This window comes from Aspergillus viridinutans (assembly GCF_018404265.1).
Source record: "Aspergillus viridinutans IFM 47045 DNA, scaffold_4, whole genome shotgun sequence".
NCBI lineage: Eukaryota > Fungi > Ascomycota > Eurotiomycetes > Eurotiales > Aspergillaceae > Aspergillus > Aspergillus viridinutans.
The window spans coordinates 1,888,908-1,907,764 of NW_025091220.1; the positions used below are offsets into that span (position 1 = coordinate 1,888,908).

Sequence of the window (18,857 nt, forward strand, 5' to 3'; positions counted from 1 at the left end):
AACGCCGATATCGTGGTAAGCAACAGGCCAACAGTCACGTTAAGCTCATTGACTGATTTCTCCCTGTGGCCTTACACAGATCTTTCTAGATTATATGCTTTTCATGCAAGAGTGAGTCGGCAACTTGCCCTCTCAGCATTTCCCCGAGCATTGGCTGTTACCATCCATGCCGTGTCTTCTACCTCGAGGCACAGCTGAGATACTCGTATAATGGGACTATGTTGACTGATTTCAAAGATTGATGCGCGAAGCGTCGATAAGGTCGCGAAAAGCCGGGGAAAAACATGTCTCCCCAAACTCTGTTCGCAAGGTCACAGAGGTACGTTGTCAATTGAGATCCGTTCATGGTGCTCTTCTGATGGCTAAAACGCTTTCTTCTTACTAGAAAACACTACGGAAATTCAAGGGCTGATCAGTTGAATTGCCTTCCAATCGACTCTCTCCAACATCGAGCGCATACAACAACCACAGTGGAGATGAGGCTACTCAGCGGCTGGGCTTACAAGGAGACTACCTGAGATCGGGTTCCCTCTCCCACTACTCTTCTGAATATATTGCAGGGAAAAGGAGTACAGGCGTTGTGGTTGTGTTGATTCTTATGATACCCGGGCCGGGCCTTGTGGGCTGAGTTCCACAAACCAGATACATGATGGTGCTCTCTGAACAGCTTCGTAGTCACTTGATGAAATAGCCATTGTAATTATAAATACAAAGAGTTCATTATTTCACCTCGTAGGAGTGTGGAAACGAGTTGGCCGTCCTTTTAAGCTCGTTGTTTTGCCGGTTAGCTGCAGCAGGCACGCGACAAAGCGGCGAGAGGTTCGGAAGAGTTCCACCCACATCTTTGACTCTCCAGCTCATGACAGCTTGGAGCAGATCCTCGCACAACACTCTTCTTTCTGAACCATTTCCCTTTGCGCACTCCCTTTACTTGCTAATTGATATACCAGAACAAGGCATTTCTTAGCCTTCAAGTTTGCTTATCTATTATCCTTTATTTGAATCCCAATCCTCCCTTGGCTTCGGAGGTCATCGCTCAGAGCTCCCACATTAACCAGCTGTCGAACCACATATCTCCACCATGGCAGCTGCTCCTGTCAACAGCCACTCTCAGGCTCAGTCCGAGGCCTCTCCAAGGCCGGAATATGCAGTCGCTGCTTCTAAAGCAGATGGGACCCAGGGAACAGCTAACGGCGTGGACACCCTCGACAACCCTCATTTCAAAGATCTTCAGAGGTATGTCAGCTTCAAGACTGAAACTTGCGCATCTGTTGCGATACTGTACTTTGATTGTTCCGATAATGGAAATTGACAGCATACTTATAGGAGCTTGCGCAATACCATGAAGAAGCTGGTGAGTCGCTCCAAGGCGCCAGAGAAACATTCGTTCACTCGCTAAGCATTTGGTCTCTGTTTAGAACGCAACCGCCAAGGTCGATGCTATCATCGCGGAAAACCCCGGTAAATCTCTCGACGAGCTGGTCGCAGAAAAGAAAATCAACGTGGACCAGAAAGCGCAGGCCCTGAAGAAACCTGCGCTGCAGGCCACCGCCGCTCAAATCGAGGAGCAAATCGCTCAATTCAAGAACTTCGCCAGTCATTACGAGGAGCGCCTGAGCAGCCAGAAGACCGCATTGGAGAAGACTCACAAGGAAGAATTGGATGCTGTTCGGGAAAAGGTTCGCGCAGAGGCTACTGGGGCTCACCAGAGGGATCTCAGACAGCGTCTGCTTAGCCTGACCAAGTTCCTTTGCGCTGCCGCCGCCATGAGGCGCTCTGGTGACGAGATATCCCCCGAGAGCCGTGCATTTGAAGGTGTCCTTTACCAAGTCTACGGAGGCTCCCATGACGCTGTGAGCTCTATGCTCAAATTGATTGACGGAGTAGACGAGAAAGTCGTCAGTGTGGAGGGAGAAACCCTTGAAGTCACCTGTAAGGAAAATCCTTCATATTTTCTTGATTGAACTCGATTTGGTCCAGTTGATTAACCCGTCTTGCTTGTCTAGATGGTAAGGTGAAGCAAACATCCGATGAGTACGCTCCTGGGGGAGCCACCGAAGAGGTGACTGCGGAAGCAACTGCAGCCTCTGATCCTACCTTGGCGAACGCCGCCTACACTGAACTCCAGGACGGCCCTCTTGACGCCGGTGCTACAGCAGCCAACGAGATTGACGCCTCTGCGCCTAAGGCCGATGTCCCTCCTCCCGCCCAGACTCTCGTTTCCGACGCTGCTAACAAAGTAGCCGAGGCTTCGTGGGAACAGAACGCGGCCGGCTCGCTCGAGTCGTCGGCAAATGCTGACGGCTGGGTTGAGGTGCCTCGCGACCCGGTGGAGACGGAGACAGGCCTACACGCCACCCCTGCCTCTGTTGATATCGGCCTGAAGAACAACCCTACTGTCACTCAGACCTCCGGACAGAGCGATCAACATGTCTCCGTGCCTAAGGCGCAGGGTGGCGACGGATTCGAACCTGTTGTGCACCATCAGAGACAGCCCAGTGGCCGTGGTCGGGGCCGCGGTGGACGTGGCCGGGGAGATGGATTCCGTGGCCGCGGCCGTGGCGATTTCAGGGGCCGTGGTCGAGGACGCGGTGGTCGTGGCCGCGGCGGACCCAATGGCGCCCCGGCTGCAGCTCCTGCTGCAGCACAGTGATTCAATATCAACTTCTCCACGAGTCGTTGGTATCTCTACCATGTGCGATTGAAGACCTAATACTAGTCTTCAATCCCATGATACTCAACTCCAGCGCTTCACATTAGGTATCGCACTGGGGAGTTTTTGCCAGGCACCACTGCTCCTAAATTCTCCCCCTATTTTCCTTCCTTGACCATGTTGGTCGCTCCATATCCTTCTTTACCTGTCTTAATGTCCACAAGCGCATCGGTACGGCGGTGTTATGGTTGACGAAAGCGAGAGCAACTCGAAATTTTTAACGGGAACAAGGATTCTTGACTGCAAAGGAATGGGTTCGGGATTGTCTGGGCTCTTCTGCACCTTTTCTTTCTGGTTCTCTCTTTTGGTCGGTTGATGTTACCAAAAGTCCCCGTTGTATATGTCTGGCAGTTATTGAGCGTGCATATCCTTGGTCTGATATTTTCCATCTCTTTCATTTTCTGTAGATTCTATTCTCCATCTTCCGCGCCACCTGTGTGTTCTGATGGCCCCCTTTTTACTTCTTGTCTTCATTTCCTTCCCCTGTGTTCTGGTTTACTGTCCCCCTCGAGTCTCGTGGCCTGACAGTCCGAACTTGCGGCATGGAGTGGGTGTTGTATGGTGACGGGCAGGTTGCTATGACGGCGTCGCGGGGACATGGCTGGTCTGTGGGAGAATGGGTCAATCTTGGGGTAGATTGGGGTGTACAGCAATGAAACGAATGGCATTCATCTCGCCAACAGCAGTCTTTCCGACTCTATACTGTAGCTTCGAGGCATCAGTAACAGTAGATAGGTCCGAAACTGGCAATAGGGCTCAGGGCTATGACATAATCGGTCTCCCTGGTCTCTCATCAGCTGCGGGCATCGGTTGTTTCATCCTGATGGATACCAAATTCTCCTTTTTTCTTTCTTTTCCTTCTTCCTTTCGTTTGATCAAGTCACTCGTTGTTTAATCCCTCATGCTCTATTTCAGTTTGCCGATTGCGCGAACTTGCAGTCCGAATTGATCATCATGGCGCTGGCCGCTGATCAGCGGAAGAAGATACTTCGAGTGTTGATGATATCTCTCCTTCTAGACCTGGTGGGAATAAATCCTATATACCCATCCATTCTGGGATGATAAAGACCCTCTTTAACTGACTTTATGTTAGATCTCCTTTACATTCATCCTTCCACTCTTTCCGTCGCTGCTTACGTTCTATCGTTCTCAAGACCCTTCTCCCACCTCTCTCCTAAACCGTGTCTTCCACTATCTCAACGCGTACAAGAACTCGTTCGCGAAGCCGATCGACTCGCGGTATGACATAGTACTCCTTGGAGGAGCGCTTGGATCGCTCTTCTCTCTTCTACAAGCCATTGCCGCCCCTTACATCGGCCGACTATCCGACAGATATGGACGACGGACGACGCTGCTCTGCTCCATGGTCGGGAACACTCTGAGTGTCGCGCTATGGGTCGCTGCGACAGATTTTCGCACCTTCCTCGCCAGTCGCATTGTCGGTGGTCTGAGCGAAGGCAATGTGCAGCTGGCGCATGCAATTGCGACGGATATCAGTGACGAAAGTCAACGCGGCTCGACCATGGCGCTGGTGGGTGCGTGCTTCAGCATTGCGTTCACCTGCGGGCCGGCACTTGGAGCCGCGTTGTCGAATATCACCACGGTGGCTGCAAATCCGTTCGCGACTGCTGCGGGAGTGTCGCTTGTCCTTATTGTCACCGAGACACTGTATCTGTATCGCTGTCTGCCGGAAACACACCCCCGGTTGACCAAGCTCAGTTTTGGTCCTCTCAAAGCTGAGGACACTGCTTCCTCGACGCCAAAGACCACTGACGAATCCGGCGCCTCAAAATCCGATTCGACGATGCCTCGCAAACACACGAATAATCCCGCCCTCCTCAACCTGCTTCACTTTCTCTTCCTCCTTCCTTTCTCCGGGCTAGAGTTCTCGCTTCCCTTCCTTACCGCGACATTTTACGCAGGAAGCGCCGCATCTCCGTCTGCTCTGAACGGTCGTCTTCTCTCCCTGATGGGACTCATCGCCTCTCTGCTTCAAGGGACCGTCGTCCGACGTCTACCGCCACTCATGACTCTCCGCGCCGGGGTGGTAGCTTGCACCATCTCTTTCTTCCTTCTAGCTCGAGTATCGTCGCTCGTCGGGCTCTATTCGGCCGGTGCACTGTTGGCTGTGACCAGTGCTACGGTTGTGACCGGTCTGAATAGTCTTGGTAGCCTTGAAGCGCGAGAAGGGGAGCGCGGCCTCGTGCTGGGTCGACTGCGCAGCTGGGGCCAGGTAGGCCGGGCTGCGGGCCCACTGCTCTTCTGCTCACTTTTCTGGTGGGTCGGACGCGAAATTGCCTATACCACTGGTGGGTTCGCAATGTTGGCGGTCTGTGTGGGCGTATTTACGACGTTGAAGTCGGCTCGTATCGGATCTGCGACTAAGGCCGTCAAGGTGAAGGCCTAGCAGTCTTATTTAGATGTATCAAATTCTTGAGCGTATATCTTTGACATAGCTGGATTCTTGACTCTGATTAAACAACCAACAAGCGGGACTGTTCATAAAGTTAGCCTTCTTCGATATGTACCACTAGGCAGCTTCAACGGCTGGTCAGAAATTCATCATAAACTCTATAACATTCGTTGCTGGGTATAATACACGCAAGTATAAGTACATGTTGAAAAGAGGAGATGGTGCGAATTTAAGACAGCAGACGAAGAAAACACATCAACACCATAGAACTTTAAGTGAAGTGCCACACATGCGCCAAATAAAGCCAGCAGGGCCAGCAGTGCCAGTAGAACAACACTACAAAGTATCTTCGTGTTATATGAGGATACTTCGCAAGGGCTTACAAACCCATCGTCAACTGCATCCCGGAACCTGCAACTGTGAGCTATGACGACCGGTCAGAGCCGCGATGCGTGCGAGACGAGGGAAAGCTACAGGTCTGGCAGCCCTGGATCGCCAGCCCAGGCGCTGGAGGGTCTAGAGAACCCCTCGCCTTCCCAATCAGCCAGTCAGTCAACGTGACAAACTTGGCAGTCCGGTCCCATCCGTTCGCATCGTCAGCGTGCTCGATCGTGTGCGAAGAAATCCGACCTTCTTCATCAAAGGAGAAGATGAACAGCCCAGTAAACTGCTCTTCATTCGACAGTTTGAAGATAGGTGCATCCCCACCCAGAAGCACGCTGAGACCCTTGTTGACGCCATGCTTCGCAGAAGTATGGCTGAGATTTTCTGACGACGGCGACGACGACGACAGGGCCTTGTTGGACCCGCTCGCGGCAGCGGCTGAGCCATCTTTATGCCCATCGCTCCTGGGTTCTGTTCTCCATCGGACGACTAGCCGCTCATCTCCGCYTTCGCTCTCGCTGCATCCATTCGGATCTAAAACCGTGCCTGCACGAACGATCCGCTCGCTGAGAATCTGCAATTTCACATTACCGACTAGCGGTAAGCTGCTCCACGCCACAGGGACGGTCCAGAGCGCGGCTCGATACAATGTCCGACCTTTCACCGTGGGAAGGTGCGGATGGGTGGAGGGAAATAAGTGAAGCGTAATGTTGGGCGAAAGAATCTTCGGAGGTAAAGGGTTGATGAGTATAGTAGGTAGTAGAGGAGAGAGAGTGCGTAGCGCTGCGGACGAAGGGCACCGGTCAGCATGATCCCATTCTCTCATCGACAATCAACCTAGGGACAATCGCACGTACTTTTTCCGAGTTTCAGAATCCGTTCGTCAGGTGGCTTATGGTCATTTTGCGGGCCCCCATTCAGCCCGTCTATGGATGATTCATGATGCGTCTGTGAGAAGAGCGTGGGGGACATGGGCGTCGGCCAAGGGTCATTGAGAATCCCGTGCCGTGGCTGCGCCAAAGGCCGTACTGGAGACGACACAAAGTGCTGACGGGGACTAGCCAGAGAGATTGATTTCCGTGGAGCTTGTAGGAGACATCGAATAGGCTGAGGAGGAGACGGAGCAGAAAGCAACTTCGGCATCACGACGTCTGAAGTGAGGACAATACTTCAAAGGGAATGCATAGGAGTATAATCAACTTGAAAGCCGTACTAGACGACAAGATAGAAGCGCCTGTCAAGCCATATGTCTGAGATTTTATTGATGTAACGGCCAAGGCTGAAGTTCAGTAGACTCAGAACTAAGGCGCGAAGTCGAAGTTTCGGTTTGGTTTCGCCGATGACGTCGGGGGATTCGCCGAAGCCAAACCGATCCATCGACAACATTTGGATCAACATATACACAGTTAACGGTCGAGTCCACGTACGGGAAAGATCGAGATCGGTTCATCAAGACTGTACATAAAAGTCGAATTATATCGATATAGCTACCCATGAAAATGCCGAAACCCAAACCCCAAATAATATCATAATCATATACAGGAATCGGAATCCCACCAGAATTAGGCCAGTTCATCATCATCGCCTGTCCCCATGTATCGCCGCTCGGCCAGATCCCGAATCTTGTCTTCCAGCACGCCTCGCCCATATCGTTCAGCTACCTTGGCTGCGGCTTCGACCATCTTTCCATTGCGATCCTTCATCATCCGAACTAACTCCAAGGCCTTCATGCCACGCTCCTCGCCTTCTCTGCACTCAACTGCCAGCATCTGCAGTAGGATCTTATCCAGTTCGATCTCTTTCCTGGCCAGCTCGGCCCGTTGACTGGGCGTCGCGTTGGTTGAGGACAGGAGATCCTGGAAAAGGGAGAGGAGAACGCTGCCACGGACAAAGGACTCCTCAAACCGCGCCGAAGCGTCGTTGCGAGATTCATCGCCCTCGTCGTCGTCGGATGCTTTATGTGGCCTGTCGGATATGGGGATCCGAAAGTCGAACTCACTGAGCAGTGGTCGAGGGAAGTACGGATATCTGTCTCCTCCTTTGAGAATGATGCAGTGGAATTTCTCTTGCGCGACTGCCACAGGCCAGTAAGTTTCCTCTTTTCGCCCGCCTGCCAACCGCTCAAGCTGTTTTGTATCAAGTAATGGAACCCAGCGAGCCTGGCCATTAGTACGCCAGTGCTGCAAGATGAGGAGGACGCCTTCGGAATCGTAGATGCAAGGATCCTGGGAATATTATGAGTATGCCACCAATACTGACATTGATCCGCGGAGATGACTCACCCCTGTATCAGAAAAGAAGACGCTGCGTAACTCTGAGCCCTCGGGAAGAGCAACCACATCCTCGTTTTGACATACTTCATCCCTCTTGACGTTCTCAATGGTGTATGTGAGAGTCGCTGTGAGGCCATCGCTCCCCAAGGGTCCGTTGCCAATCGTCATCACATAATCGCGCCATGCAGCGCACGTCACAGCCGGGCTTTTTTGCCTGTACACCTTGTAAGGTGTCCCGAACAGGGTATACACACGAACGTAGTCCTTGGTCGTCACAGCAACAATATATGAATCACTTAGCGCCAGCGCTATATCTCCGTCAGTTGCCAGTCTCGAAGGAGCCGCGCTCATAGTGCCTACCTCTGATCAACTCTCCTTGAGGTAACTGTGTCCGCCAGTCCGCACGCGTTGTCCAAGTCTCATGAGGGCGATAGAATATAGTAGCGGGACTGCCATCAGTTGGGTTATTCGAAAATAAAGTCCCATTCTCGTCTAGAAATAATTAGCATGCATCTATACAACTTCATGGTGCTCCATACTGAGACATGCGCGATCATAGAGGTAGGGGTCGGTGAAGTGAAAGTCACGATGTAGTTCTCGGTCATAAAATTCCACGGTCACCGTATTATGAGTCTCCTGATCAACTGTCCACACACAGCCGGTCAGGTTCAAACCTAGCTCAGTCAGCATATTGTTACTCGGCTGACGCTCGAAGTCAAGACATACAAAGATACCGTCGATTACCTCTCCAAGGTGTGCTCCCTGGCTGAAGAGGAGGGTGTGCCTTGGGCTTTGTATAGCTGGTCAACAATCGTTTCTCGGCAGGACCGGCAATTTCGTCGAGATGTCCATTTGTTCGCTTGCCGTAGAAATTGACGCCCTCCGCATAACCAGCCCCATCATCATCCTCGACAAAGTCCTCCATGCCCTGATCAGAACCAAGGAGTTCATCAAGAGAATCGGGAGTCCCTCCTCTTCCTGGCCGCTCTATTGACTCTTTCGGTCTGTTTGTCAATGATCGACCTGCATTACCAGACACCTCCGCCAGCACGCCAGGGAAGATAGGGGCGGCCTGGAGAGGCTTTTGGATGTGATGCTGATGTTCCTTTGGCACAAACCCATCGTAGATGAAAAGCTCCCCATCTGACGTTGTAAACGAGAGCGAATTATTGGTAGGGTGCCAAGCAAGATTGATAACGTTGGCGAAGTCGTAACGGTGCAGCACTTGCTGTGTTTTGGTTTCCCAGATCAAAATCTTGCCGTCAGCGCCAGCTGTCGCAAGAAGAGCCCCATTCGGTGACCAGCTGACTGAGGTAATATCTCCGTTGTGACCACCCGAGAAGACCTTTTCCTTCTTCCATTCAGATACAGAATAGATTGCGATGTCTCTAGTCACTTCTGCAGCTGCGAATGCTGTTCCATCAGGGTGCCAGGCGATTTTTGCCGTTGCTTCATCCTCCGCTTCAAGTCGTCGGATGACGCCGTCTAATTTTCGTACTAATTCTGGTTCCTCCGAGAAAGTCGAATAAATGTAGAGAAGACCGTCCGTGCATGAGACGGCTATATATCGTCCGTTTGGGTCGAAGGAAACGTGCTTTGTGCCTTTGGCTTGCTCTCGGAGGTACTTGACTTTCGTCATGTCTTCGATGTTGACGATCTTGACTGTGAGCTCACTGGATGCTGTCAGCTTGTGCACGAAGACTACCTTCATGCAGAATTAGACTGACTCGCTCGCGACTGCCACCCACTCTCCGTCCTTGGAAACAGCTAGATCCCGGACGGGCAGCGCGCACCGTACAAGCAGCTGTTCCATCTTCCCTGGCCCTATCCCATACTTCCAAACGGTGCCATCTTCCGCTCCCATAATAAACGACTCATTCTGCAAAGCGCATTAGTCTCTGGCAGCCTCTCCAACAGATGTCCAACATACTGTAGCAACAACGCCCAAGTTGCCATCAACGCCATCGTCGATCGTCTTCGGTTCGCCGTCTTCACCGACTGTATAGACTCGGATCGCCGAGTTGGAACCGCCAGTGACAATCCGACGGCCGTCCGGCGTGTACGTCAACACAGTTGTTCCGGGTGTATCTGAAAAAATCAAAAAACTGTTAGCCACCTCCCAATATTATTTCAATTGCTTCACTTACGGGCCGGTCTGCCTCTGGGGCGGAGCGCTTCTGTCGCCATGGTAGATACCAATCAGTAAATGCCGGTAGAGGTGAGCCCTGGAAGCACAATCAGAAACACTGCGCTATACATCTGAATCCAGCTCGACGCTGGGTCAATTCCACTAGTAGAGTCAGTAGATGTTTCTCCGACAGCGCAATGCGGGAGCATCACGGCCAACGCGTTTCTTGCGCGGGGACGCGTCGACGCGGCGTAATGACTTTTAACCCAATCGGGAAACGCAGGGCTTAGGGCACGGGGCCAGGGCAGCGACAGAATCCTATGCCTTACCCCAGAGGTACAAGTAGACCACGATGAGCATTTCATTTCAATGGATTGTAGACGTATTGCTGGCTAGCTATTCATTTACTAACATCTAACGGTCCAATGGCCGTGAGGAAGTCAAAATCGGCTCCATCTTGAGCCTGATTGACTGACCGTTCATACAAACCCCGATAGCCTCTTCTCCGTGTTCTGTCCAACCAGCCTCTGGCTGCATCTGAGCCTTCTTTCTTCCTCGCCTCAATACGTGAATTGAGTTCTTCATCGGAGATTTCTAGTGTCAGCTTCCCGTTATCGGCATCGCAGGTGATCATGTCACCGGTCTGCACCACCCCAAACGGTGACTCTGGCAGCGCTGATTCTGGGGAAACATGGAGGACAATAGTGCCGCCTGCTGTTCCTGACATCCTTCCGTCCGAGAGACGCAGCATGTCCTTGACCCCTGCAGAAGCGAGCTTGCGCGGTATAGGAATCAGACCGGCTTCTGGCATGCCGGGATTGCCAATAGGACCTATCCCCTTTAACACAAGCACGGAATCTTTGGTCACCTCTAGGCTTGGATCATCAATCCTTTTAGTTAGATCTTCTGGATTTTCAAACACGACAGCTGGTCCTGTGTGCGAAAGAAGTCTGCGATCTTTCGAGGCGGACGCTTTTATGATAGCGCCATCAGGTGCGATATTACCTCTGAGGACAACTAGAGAAGACGAGGGATAGAGCGGATTCGATAGTGGCCTGATAACTTGCCGCGAAAATGGAAATGTGCGAAAGGGAGAAGCGTCCAGAACCTCGCCCAAAGTCTGGCCAGAGATCGTCATGGCCGAGAGATGTAAAAGGGGACGAAGGGTATGCAGTAGTGCCAGCATACCCCCAGCATTATGGAAATCGTTCATATAGTTGTCACCGCTGGGCTTCAGATCAATCAGCAAAGGAGTGCTTCGCCCAATCTCTGCGAAAGTATCCAACGTTATAACACCCTGGAGCTTGGGATGCCGATTAACAATAGCCATCAGATGGACGACGGCATTTGTCGATCCCCCGATCGCTTGAAGAACTGTGATAGCATTGAAAAACGACTCTTTCGAAAGAATATCTTGCGGTCTTCGCTTAGCAAGTGCTGCGGCCACAGCGTGGGCGCCCGTCTCTTCTGCGATTCTGACCCTGGCAGACGATACTGCGGGTGCAGAAGCACCTCGCAGGGACATCAACCCTAGAGCGGCGGTGATGCAAGCCATCGTACTGGCAGTGCCCATCACACCACAGGTCCCAATCTAGAAGCCTGAGTCAGTACGGTGTACTACCAACAACTGTGAGTCGCTGCAGCAGTAGGGACAAACCGTCGGTGCAAGCTCGTCGTTGATGGCCGAGATCTCCTCTATGTCTATGTCTCCTGCACGAAAAGCCGCCCAGTTGTTGCGGCAGTCAGTACAGGCACCTATTCTCTGCCCGCGATGGCTGCCCGGCATCATCGGTCCCGTTACAAGCGGCAAGACTGGCTTGTTGGCCGAGATACCACCCAAGAGTTGCGCGGGAACGGTTTTGTCACATCCTAGCCCAGTCAGCCTTGACCGTCCTATGCTGGCGTAGCTAGAAGAGGGAACTTGATAAACGGACCTCCAATCATGATGCACGCATCAAGCGGCTGGGCTCGAATCATTTCCTCCGTATCCATGCTCATCAGATTGCGCAGGAACATGCTGGTCGGATGAGAGAATGACTCATGTATACTGATAGTAGGAAACTCTATCGCCAGGCCCCCATTGAGCTGGATACCGCGCTTAGCAGCCTCGATCAGCTGGGGTACGTTCGCATGGCAAGGGTTGAACCCCGAAAAGGTATTGATGATGCCTGTGATAGGACGGGACAGAGCATCCTCCGAGTATCCCAACGCCTTTATAAAGACTTTTCTGAGGAATAGAGAAAATTGCGCATCTCCATAAGATGTCAGACCTTGACGCAGACCAAAGTCAGAGGATATAGCTGCTGATAGATCATAGTCTCCGCTCGGGGAATATTCCGCCTTGTCGTCCTGCATCGTTGTCGACGAACGCAGCAATAACAGGTTCAAACTATGTATATGCTGGCTGTTTTTATTTCAAAATGCAGAACATGAGTGCTGATGAGGCGATCAAATATCCTGATAGCGTCAATATCGGCACAACTCCGTGATCCGGATATTTCTCCGCCTCGCCTGTATAGTAATAGAGTGCCTCTCACATGTGGAGTAGACCAATGTTCCTGAGGGCTTAGGATAAAACCTTTCATGGACAAGACGGGTTCACGCTAAGGTAAATGATTATCATGACAGGAACCACATTGATCCAACTAGAGGTTACAGCCCAATGACCGCTCAAAGGGAAAGTCATGGACAGGCTTCCGAATATGGTGACAAGTGGCTATATTTACATCTAAAGAAAGAGATATTACCCAAATCACAACATCACTGGTAATCCGGATGTCAAAGCGAATACCCTCATCATCGCTATTCAATCGGCGTCGCTAGGAATGAGTTGCAGCCTTTCCAATGTCTATACGCGCATCCTCAAGCGTGCTCTAATGTCATTCTTAGGCAAATACGCTCCGCTGGAAGGCCTATGTCCTGGAATTGTGAAATGTTTGCCATTTGTCGGCTCGATGTCCCACATTGAAATGATTGCAGCAGAGAAGAGCAGAATCGTCCTTTCAGCGAAAGCACGACCCTTGCAACCAGAAATGCCGGCCCCGAATGGATAAATGGTGTGCATGTCCGCCTTTTGTGCGCCTGTGTCTGGATCTGTGACGACAAACCGTAGCGGATTGAACTGCTCGGGGTTAGAGAAGAGCTGGGGGTCTTTCTGGACCACCCCGTGAGCCATGATTACGTTTCCCTCTTTTCCGATCCGGTAAGTGCGTGGTTCCGCTGAATTGGCAGCTGCTGCATCTTCAGGGGACTCAGTAACGGCCAAGTCAGAGGTGACTTCACGAAAGGAAAGCCCTGCTGAATCTAACCGCATGGTCTCATAGAAGCTGGCTTTGAGTAGTGGGCAAGATCGAAATAAGCCATCCGGATCAAGGGAGACCTTGGGTGGTTCTTGGAATGGGAGCCCTGTCTCCTCGCGACTGGGCCTATGGACCTTTGCAAAAGGAGCAATCTCCTTCCGGATTTCCTCCAGAAGAGCAGGGTCAGAGTAGATGCGAAGAATGTGCCAGAAAACAACATTGGGTGAGTTGGTGTTCAGGGCCCAGAATAGAGACATATGACCAGAGGCGCTTGATCTTGGCGATAGTCCGAGTTCTTTGAACTTCCGGATCCGTTGCTTCATCGGCTCTGATACATCGTCAAGATCGCGAAACTTGACACCAGGGTCAATTCCTTCATCCCAAGAGATGAACGCCTGGTGGTAGGCTGCAAGAGCATCCAAAATGCGATCACTCGCTGCATATGCGGCCGAAAGCCCTGGCAATGGTAACCAGCGGGGAGCACCAAGCGACAGGGCAGGGAATCTGTTATCAAACGCCCACATATCATCAAGTAGATTCGGAAAGGCTTCAAGAAGAGCTTGTCCCATGGACACGGATGTGCCGATGTGTCCCACAAAGTTTCTCACAAGAGCAAAAAGGTTCACTTCAGCCATAGGCTTCTCCTGCCCATCGATAACTTCAGCTTCGCTCCTGCGCTCCCACGGCGCCTGGTCAACCAGGCTACGGCAGAACGTCACTAGATTAGGAGTCTCGCGTTCAATGATGTACTTGGCGACCTTGGAAGCCTCTGTGAGAAACGGTTCTCGCATTAAGAGATCAGGGATATTATGATGGATGATATGGTGGTCACTGGCGCTGAGGTTACGAATCGTGCCTTTATCACCCCCGACCTTTTCCAATGCGTAATTGATCAATGAAGTAGAAGACGTGCCTTGGGAGGCCAGGACGGCCCTAGTGAGCGACGGTGACACTACGACATCGTGCTTTGTGCCACCCAAAATGATCCCAAATACAGCTTCGTTCATGTAATCTCTGTCTTTCCAATCAGCCACTTAACTCTCTACAGCTGATAGGCAACGTATGCACGAACCTTGTCCTTCGAACAAAGTCGATATGATCCCAGCCAAACGGAATGCTATGTCCCAACCATGGAAACCAGTATGGGACCACCCTTACTGATCTTGGACGTCCTGCATCTGTCCTCTTATGGGGCCAGCTTTTGAGGCCAGTAATGATGCGGGTGGCAAGACATGAGAAGAGAAGAACAGCCAGCAAGGTCGGCCATGTACACTCTCGAACATTGTCCATAGACAATTGTAGCAGGCTACTTGGGGTTAACTTATGATTTCCCATTATCCCACGTCCGATGAAACCGCACAGAAGCTGTAAAGGGGAGACTGCCCTAGCAATGGAGGGAATGCTAATGGACCAAGAGAGGTAAAACGGACATATGAAGACAAGCCAAAAGAAACGGTAAATAAGCAGGCCAAAAAAATTAGCAATAAAAACCTCTTTTCAATGTTGGGAGCAAATATAAGGCACTTAATACAGAGAACAACACAATTTCAAGATGGCAAGAGTTATTCAATCAATCTACAAGGACAAAAGACACATTGACGGCAGATACCCTGAGTCTCACCAAGATAAGTGTAATAGTGTGTAAGCATGAAACCGTATTTTACACTGGCCGCTTACTCAACAGTATCTGCTTCATCCACTGAGAGGGTCAAACACTCAAAACTGCTATCATGAGATGCATCGCTATGTTTCAACCCGGTACTCTCGAGCGAATTCAGAATTTGAATCTGACTTCATTGATATAGTATATACATTATCACTTCATCGGACATACCGGTTGACACGATTCACACGACTCATAACATCATCCAATCAATGTTCGCTTCGAAGAATCTTCTGTAGAAATGCACTTTCCTTCTCATATTTCGCAATCTTGTTTTGCGAACTGTATACTTTGTCGAGCAACCATTGGATTCTGCCTGTCAGTTCCCGCGGCTGCTTAGGCAGAGAGCCCAGCAGGCTGAGTTCTTCCTCGTATTTTCCGATGCTCTTGTTCTCTTTGTTGATCTTCTGTGCTATGATTGCGAGGTCCATGCGACTGCTCAACGCTTTGTTCTCGGTAACCTTCTTGAACGCTGCGCGAAGAACGGGCTTTCCAGGACGGATTGTCTGGGGGCAGCCGTTGACGGCGGCGATTGAAATGAGTTCGGCGTGCTCGAGAGCGCGAAGGGTGATCTCGCCATTCTCTTTGAAGAGCTCGGAGAGAACAACTTCATTGTATGACAGAGCACCATCTTTGGACTCTGCAAGCTTTTTGATCAGATACCAAGCCTGTTCGTGGGTCCACGACTGCTCTATAGTTTCCGCCGTCAAAAGGAACATCTTGAGAATTTCCGATGCCGACTGTTCGATAATGCGGTTGACCGCGCCTTGAGCGTATGTTAGTAATCTATCATAGAGCGTGGGCCGGTGCTCTCGACGTACCTCGTGGTGTCTCTCCTGCCTCAATACGGTGTGCCATGAACTCAAGATCTGTCACCCTGCCTCCCAGGATCTCAATGCAAGCGTCTAGGTCCTCCAACTCTTCAGCACGCCGTGGCTGAGTCTTCCCATCCTTTGACTCATATGCCAAGTGATTCACAACAAACTTCCTGCCGACCTCCAGAGAACAGTCACCCAGTGTGATTGTGCGGAAAACCGAATTTGGCAACGCTTTGCTCAAAGGTTTGGCGTATGAGACATCGGTCGTGAGGAATATGACATGGGCAATGTTTCCGGCCGTTAGGCCAGCGGCCCACTCGGTGACCTTGTCGTACACGACGCTGCTCTCGGAAGCATTGTGCAGGTAGTTGTCGATTATCACCACTGGGCGAAGCTCGGGATGAGCCTCAAGATACTCTTCATCGGTCAAGTGCGACTCCTTGTCATCTTTCTTCCTGTGCTCTAAGGTGACTTTCTTCAAAGCGGTGGCCGTGTTTTGCCAGATGTTGCTCAGCTGGGCGTCCAGCGTCTCCGAGAACCCTGCTTTGGTCCCAATCATTCCCTGTGCCGCGAGATCGATAAAACTGCTGATGCTGTTCATCCATGAGAAAACCGGTCGGTAGCCTACCTGACTGGCTGCCCTGGCAATTTTCGCACTGTCACCCCGTGCGTCCTGGATTTGTTTACAGTCGATGACTATCTTATATTTGTAATTGACCAGCGCCCGGTCCAATACAAGCTCCCGCTTGCCAGAGCCACGAGGTCCATGAACAACGATGAAAGTTTCCACATTCTCCATGAGCCAGGATTGCAGTCGAGTAATATCGTCCTGACGGTCCTCCCATATGGCCGTGAGCCCGCGAGGATCCGCCCCTTTACGACCAAAATAAATGATGTTTGCTTTATTGGCCTGCTTGCGGATCCATTGCATCACGCCGTTCTCTTCGGTCTGAAGTGTCGACTTTATTTTCAGTTTGATGAAAAATGTCCGCATTGGATCGAAGATGATGACGGTGATGGCGGCCAAAAGGGCGGCCAGCACAGGAATCACGATTCTGGGATGACTCAAAAGCCAGTCCTTGATCATGGATAGCTTGATCTTCCGTTCGTACTTGATCTTCAGCCGAGTACCCGATTTGCCGCCACCCTCTTGCTCTGGGACAGTGAATCCGTGCATACAGTTCTTCGCCATGCCAGCGTACTTGGGCCGAGAAAATTCCACAAAGGCATATCTGGGCGTGACCTTCGAGTCAGACGGTTGTTTCTCTATGTCTCTAATCTTCCCATAGGGGCGAAATAGAGTGTATAAAGTCTCTGTGCTCAGATCTGCCGCTGATGCTTCGGGAGACACAGGGTGGAACGCAACCTTGAGGCGGGGGCTTGGAATGCGATAGAGATCTTCTATCCAGGGCCTTCCAATGACGCGACATACTTGGACTTCTTGAAAAGGATTGAACCAGGGCCTGATGGGATGCTCTTTCAGATTCGCTTTGATAGAGGCTTCAATGTCGGCGTCGTCGATATTGCTTGGACGAGTGTACTTGACAAACGCGCCGCCTTCCCTGAACCGTGGAACGACCTCTTTAACTTGGATATTGAGGTTCTCTGGAACCACTCGTCGGATGATCTGAGAAGTATCCGATGCCGCCAAATGCGGTTTGTCGATGCGCTTCACGGCCTCCTCGTAGGACCGCAAACCACCCAGCGGACCCTGCAGCAACCATTGGAGTTTGGACGGAAAGATATCTATTTTTGAAGCATTAAGTTACGCGTAGGGGTGACACATGGAAGATAGGCAAGGTCTTACTATTGACAAAAAGGAGTCCCTCATCCTTTTTCAGATCAATGTGTCCTGTCTCGAGCCATGACACTGCATGCGAAGAACTCAATCTTGCATAGCGGGCTCGGGTCAGTTGTGTAGCAGGAGGTTTCCAGGATAGAGGGGTCTGGCAGATTCGGGGTACCAAACCCTGGAATCGAGTTCGCATCATCGCGGCGGGGATGACATTCTTCTTTGAAGATTGGAGAAGAGTGTTGCCGAAGATGATTGTGATGGATTGGTATCCATGAGTACTTTCTATGAGGGGAAGCTTGGTAGGTGCCAACTTATGACGTCGATCATGAGTGCATGTGTAAAGCCAATACGCATGTAACAATATTTATTACATGAGTATTTGTAAATTACTCCATATTACCGTCACAGCTCGTTTGCGGGATGCAGTGCGAAATTTACACCTCCGAAGATGAAGATCGTTTTTGCATTAAAAGGTGTATATTATCGATGTGGATAACTCGATCCACAAGACGAAGATATCCCTCCATCCCATAATCCCCCAGCACACGATATAGTCGAAATGGGCTGGCTCTGGAGATCATCCCCCTCGAAGGAGGAACCTCAAGCGACCTCCTCTATGCCTTCTTTGTCCAACAATGCGGCGCCGCAGTCATCACCCACAGCAGAGACCCCAGGCACCACGCCGCCATCGTCGCAGTCTCGGTCCTTGAGTCGCGAGGAACAAGCGGATGCAGAGTTCAACCAGTTACTGGAGAGCTTAAAGGCCGAAGTATCACGAACAAAATCACCACAGCAGTCGCCCAATGTCTCAGAATCTCCCCTATCCCCATCAACAACATCACCTTCCGGCCCTCCGCAACCTCCTGCTTCGATCGCCCCCGAGTCTCTCTACCCCGATACCATGTCCTGCCGCTCTGCTTTTGACTATGCTTTTTTCTGCCAGTCGTTTGGAGGCCAGTTTGTGAACGTATACCGCTACGGCGAGCTGCGGTCGTGCAGCGAACACTGGGATAATTTTTGGTTGTGCATGAAGGCCCGAGGAATGGCGGATGAGGAGCGCAAGAAAGTGATTCGGGACCACTACCGGAAAAAGGCCGTCAAGTACAAGACGGGGCCGAGCAGTGAGGATGTCTGGGACCTTCGGAGGGAACCAGTGCAGCATGCTTTCCAGGGGGATTTTGCCGCACTGGAGAGGGAGATGAAGGCCGAGGAGGAAGCGAGTCGCAACGCTGGTGGGATATAGTTCATTTTCTGGCCTGTCTTCCTTGTGCCTCTTTCATACCGTCTGGATTGGATACCTGTCCCTCCTGGGACGATTGTATTATACATTGTGGACTTCGGAGTACATCTTATGTTTAGCAACTGGGATAC

General features: G+C 51.2%; 8 protein-coding genes across 8 annotated transcripts; 3 read left to right on the top strand and 5 right to left on the bottom strand.

The window, feature by feature from the left end:
- Positions 1–1,081: 1,081 nt before the first annotated feature.
- Aspvir_006658 (uncharacterized protein) lies at positions 1,082–2,653 on the top strand (the record flags this gene model as incomplete). The annotated part of the gene is made up of 4 exons (XM_043269853.1): positions 1,082–1,236; positions 1,327–1,354; positions 1,419–1,932; positions 2,007–2,653. The coding sequence occupies 4 exons, from the start codon at positions 1,082–1,084 to the stop codon at positions 2,651–2,653; spliced, it is 1,344 nt and encodes a 447-aa protein (XP_043125788.1).
- Positions 2,654–3,667: 1,014 nt separating this feature from the next.
- Aspvir_006659 (putative tetracycline transporter) lies at positions 3,668–5,120 on the top strand (the record flags this gene model as incomplete). Its single annotated transcript, XM_043269854.1, has 2 exons — positions 3,668–3,736; positions 3,807–5,120. 2 exons carry the CDS (start codon positions 3,668–3,670, stop codon positions 5,118–5,120), a joined length of 1,383 nt encoding a protein of 460 aa, XP_043125789.1.
- Positions 5,121–5,550: 430 nt separating this feature from the next.
- Aspvir_006660 (uncharacterized protein) lies at positions 5,551–6,653 on the bottom strand (the record flags this gene model as incomplete). The annotated part of the gene is made up of 2 exons (XM_043269855.1): positions 5,551–6,293; positions 6,368–6,653. The coding sequence occupies 2 exons, from the start codon at positions 6,651–6,653 to the stop codon at positions 5,551–5,553; spliced, it is 1,029 nt and encodes a 342-aa protein (XP_043125790.1).
- Positions 6,654–7,072: 419 nt separating this feature from the next.
- Positions 7,073–9,970, bottom strand: Aspvir_006661 (WD40 repeat domain-containing protein; the record flags this gene model as incomplete). Its single annotated transcript, XM_043269856.1, has 8 exons — positions 7,073–7,735; positions 7,793–8,091; positions 8,144–8,275; positions 8,323–8,457; positions 8,510–9,456; positions 9,511–9,662; positions 9,714–9,871; positions 9,931–9,970. The coding sequence occupies 8 exons, from the start codon at positions 9,968–9,970 to the stop codon at positions 7,073–7,075; spliced, it is 2,526 nt and encodes an 841-aa protein (XP_043125791.1).
- Positions 9,971–10,311: 341 nt separating this feature from the next.
- Positions 10,312–12,266, bottom strand: ilv3C (putative dihydroxy-acid dehydratase; the record flags this gene model as incomplete). The annotated part of the gene is made up of 3 exons (XM_043269857.1): positions 10,312–11,502; positions 11,569–11,780; positions 11,846–12,266. The coding sequence occupies 3 exons, from the start codon at positions 12,264–12,266 to the stop codon at positions 10,312–10,314; spliced, it is 1,824 nt and encodes a 607-aa protein (XP_043125792.1).
- Positions 12,267–12,759: 493 nt separating this feature from the next.
- On the bottom strand, positions 12,760–14,545 carry Aspvir_006663 (cytochrome P450; the record flags this gene model as incomplete). Its single annotated transcript, XM_043269858.1, has 2 exons — positions 12,760–14,224; positions 14,283–14,545. The coding sequence occupies 2 exons, from the start codon at positions 14,543–14,545 to the stop codon at positions 12,760–12,762; spliced, it is 1,728 nt and encodes a 575-aa protein (XP_043125793.1).
- A 537-nt stretch (positions 14,546–15,082) lies between these two features.
- On the bottom strand, positions 15,083–17,682 carry yme2 (putative RNA12 protein; the record flags this gene model as incomplete). The annotated part of the gene is made up of 3 exons (XM_043269859.1): positions 15,083–15,639; positions 15,695–17,437; positions 17,499–17,682. The coding sequence occupies 3 exons, from the start codon at positions 17,680–17,682 to the stop codon at positions 15,083–15,085; spliced, it is 2,484 nt and encodes an 827-aa protein (XP_043125794.1).
- Positions 17,683–18,045: 363 nt separating this feature from the next.
- Positions 18,046–18,729, top strand: Aspvir_006665 (uncharacterized protein; the record flags this gene model as incomplete). The annotated part of the gene is made up of 1 exon (XM_043269860.1): positions 18,046–18,729. The coding sequence occupies one exon, from the start codon at positions 18,046–18,048 to the stop codon at positions 18,727–18,729; it is 684 nt and encodes a 227-aa protein (XP_043125795.1).
- Positions 18,730–18,857: the final 128 nt, after the last annotated feature.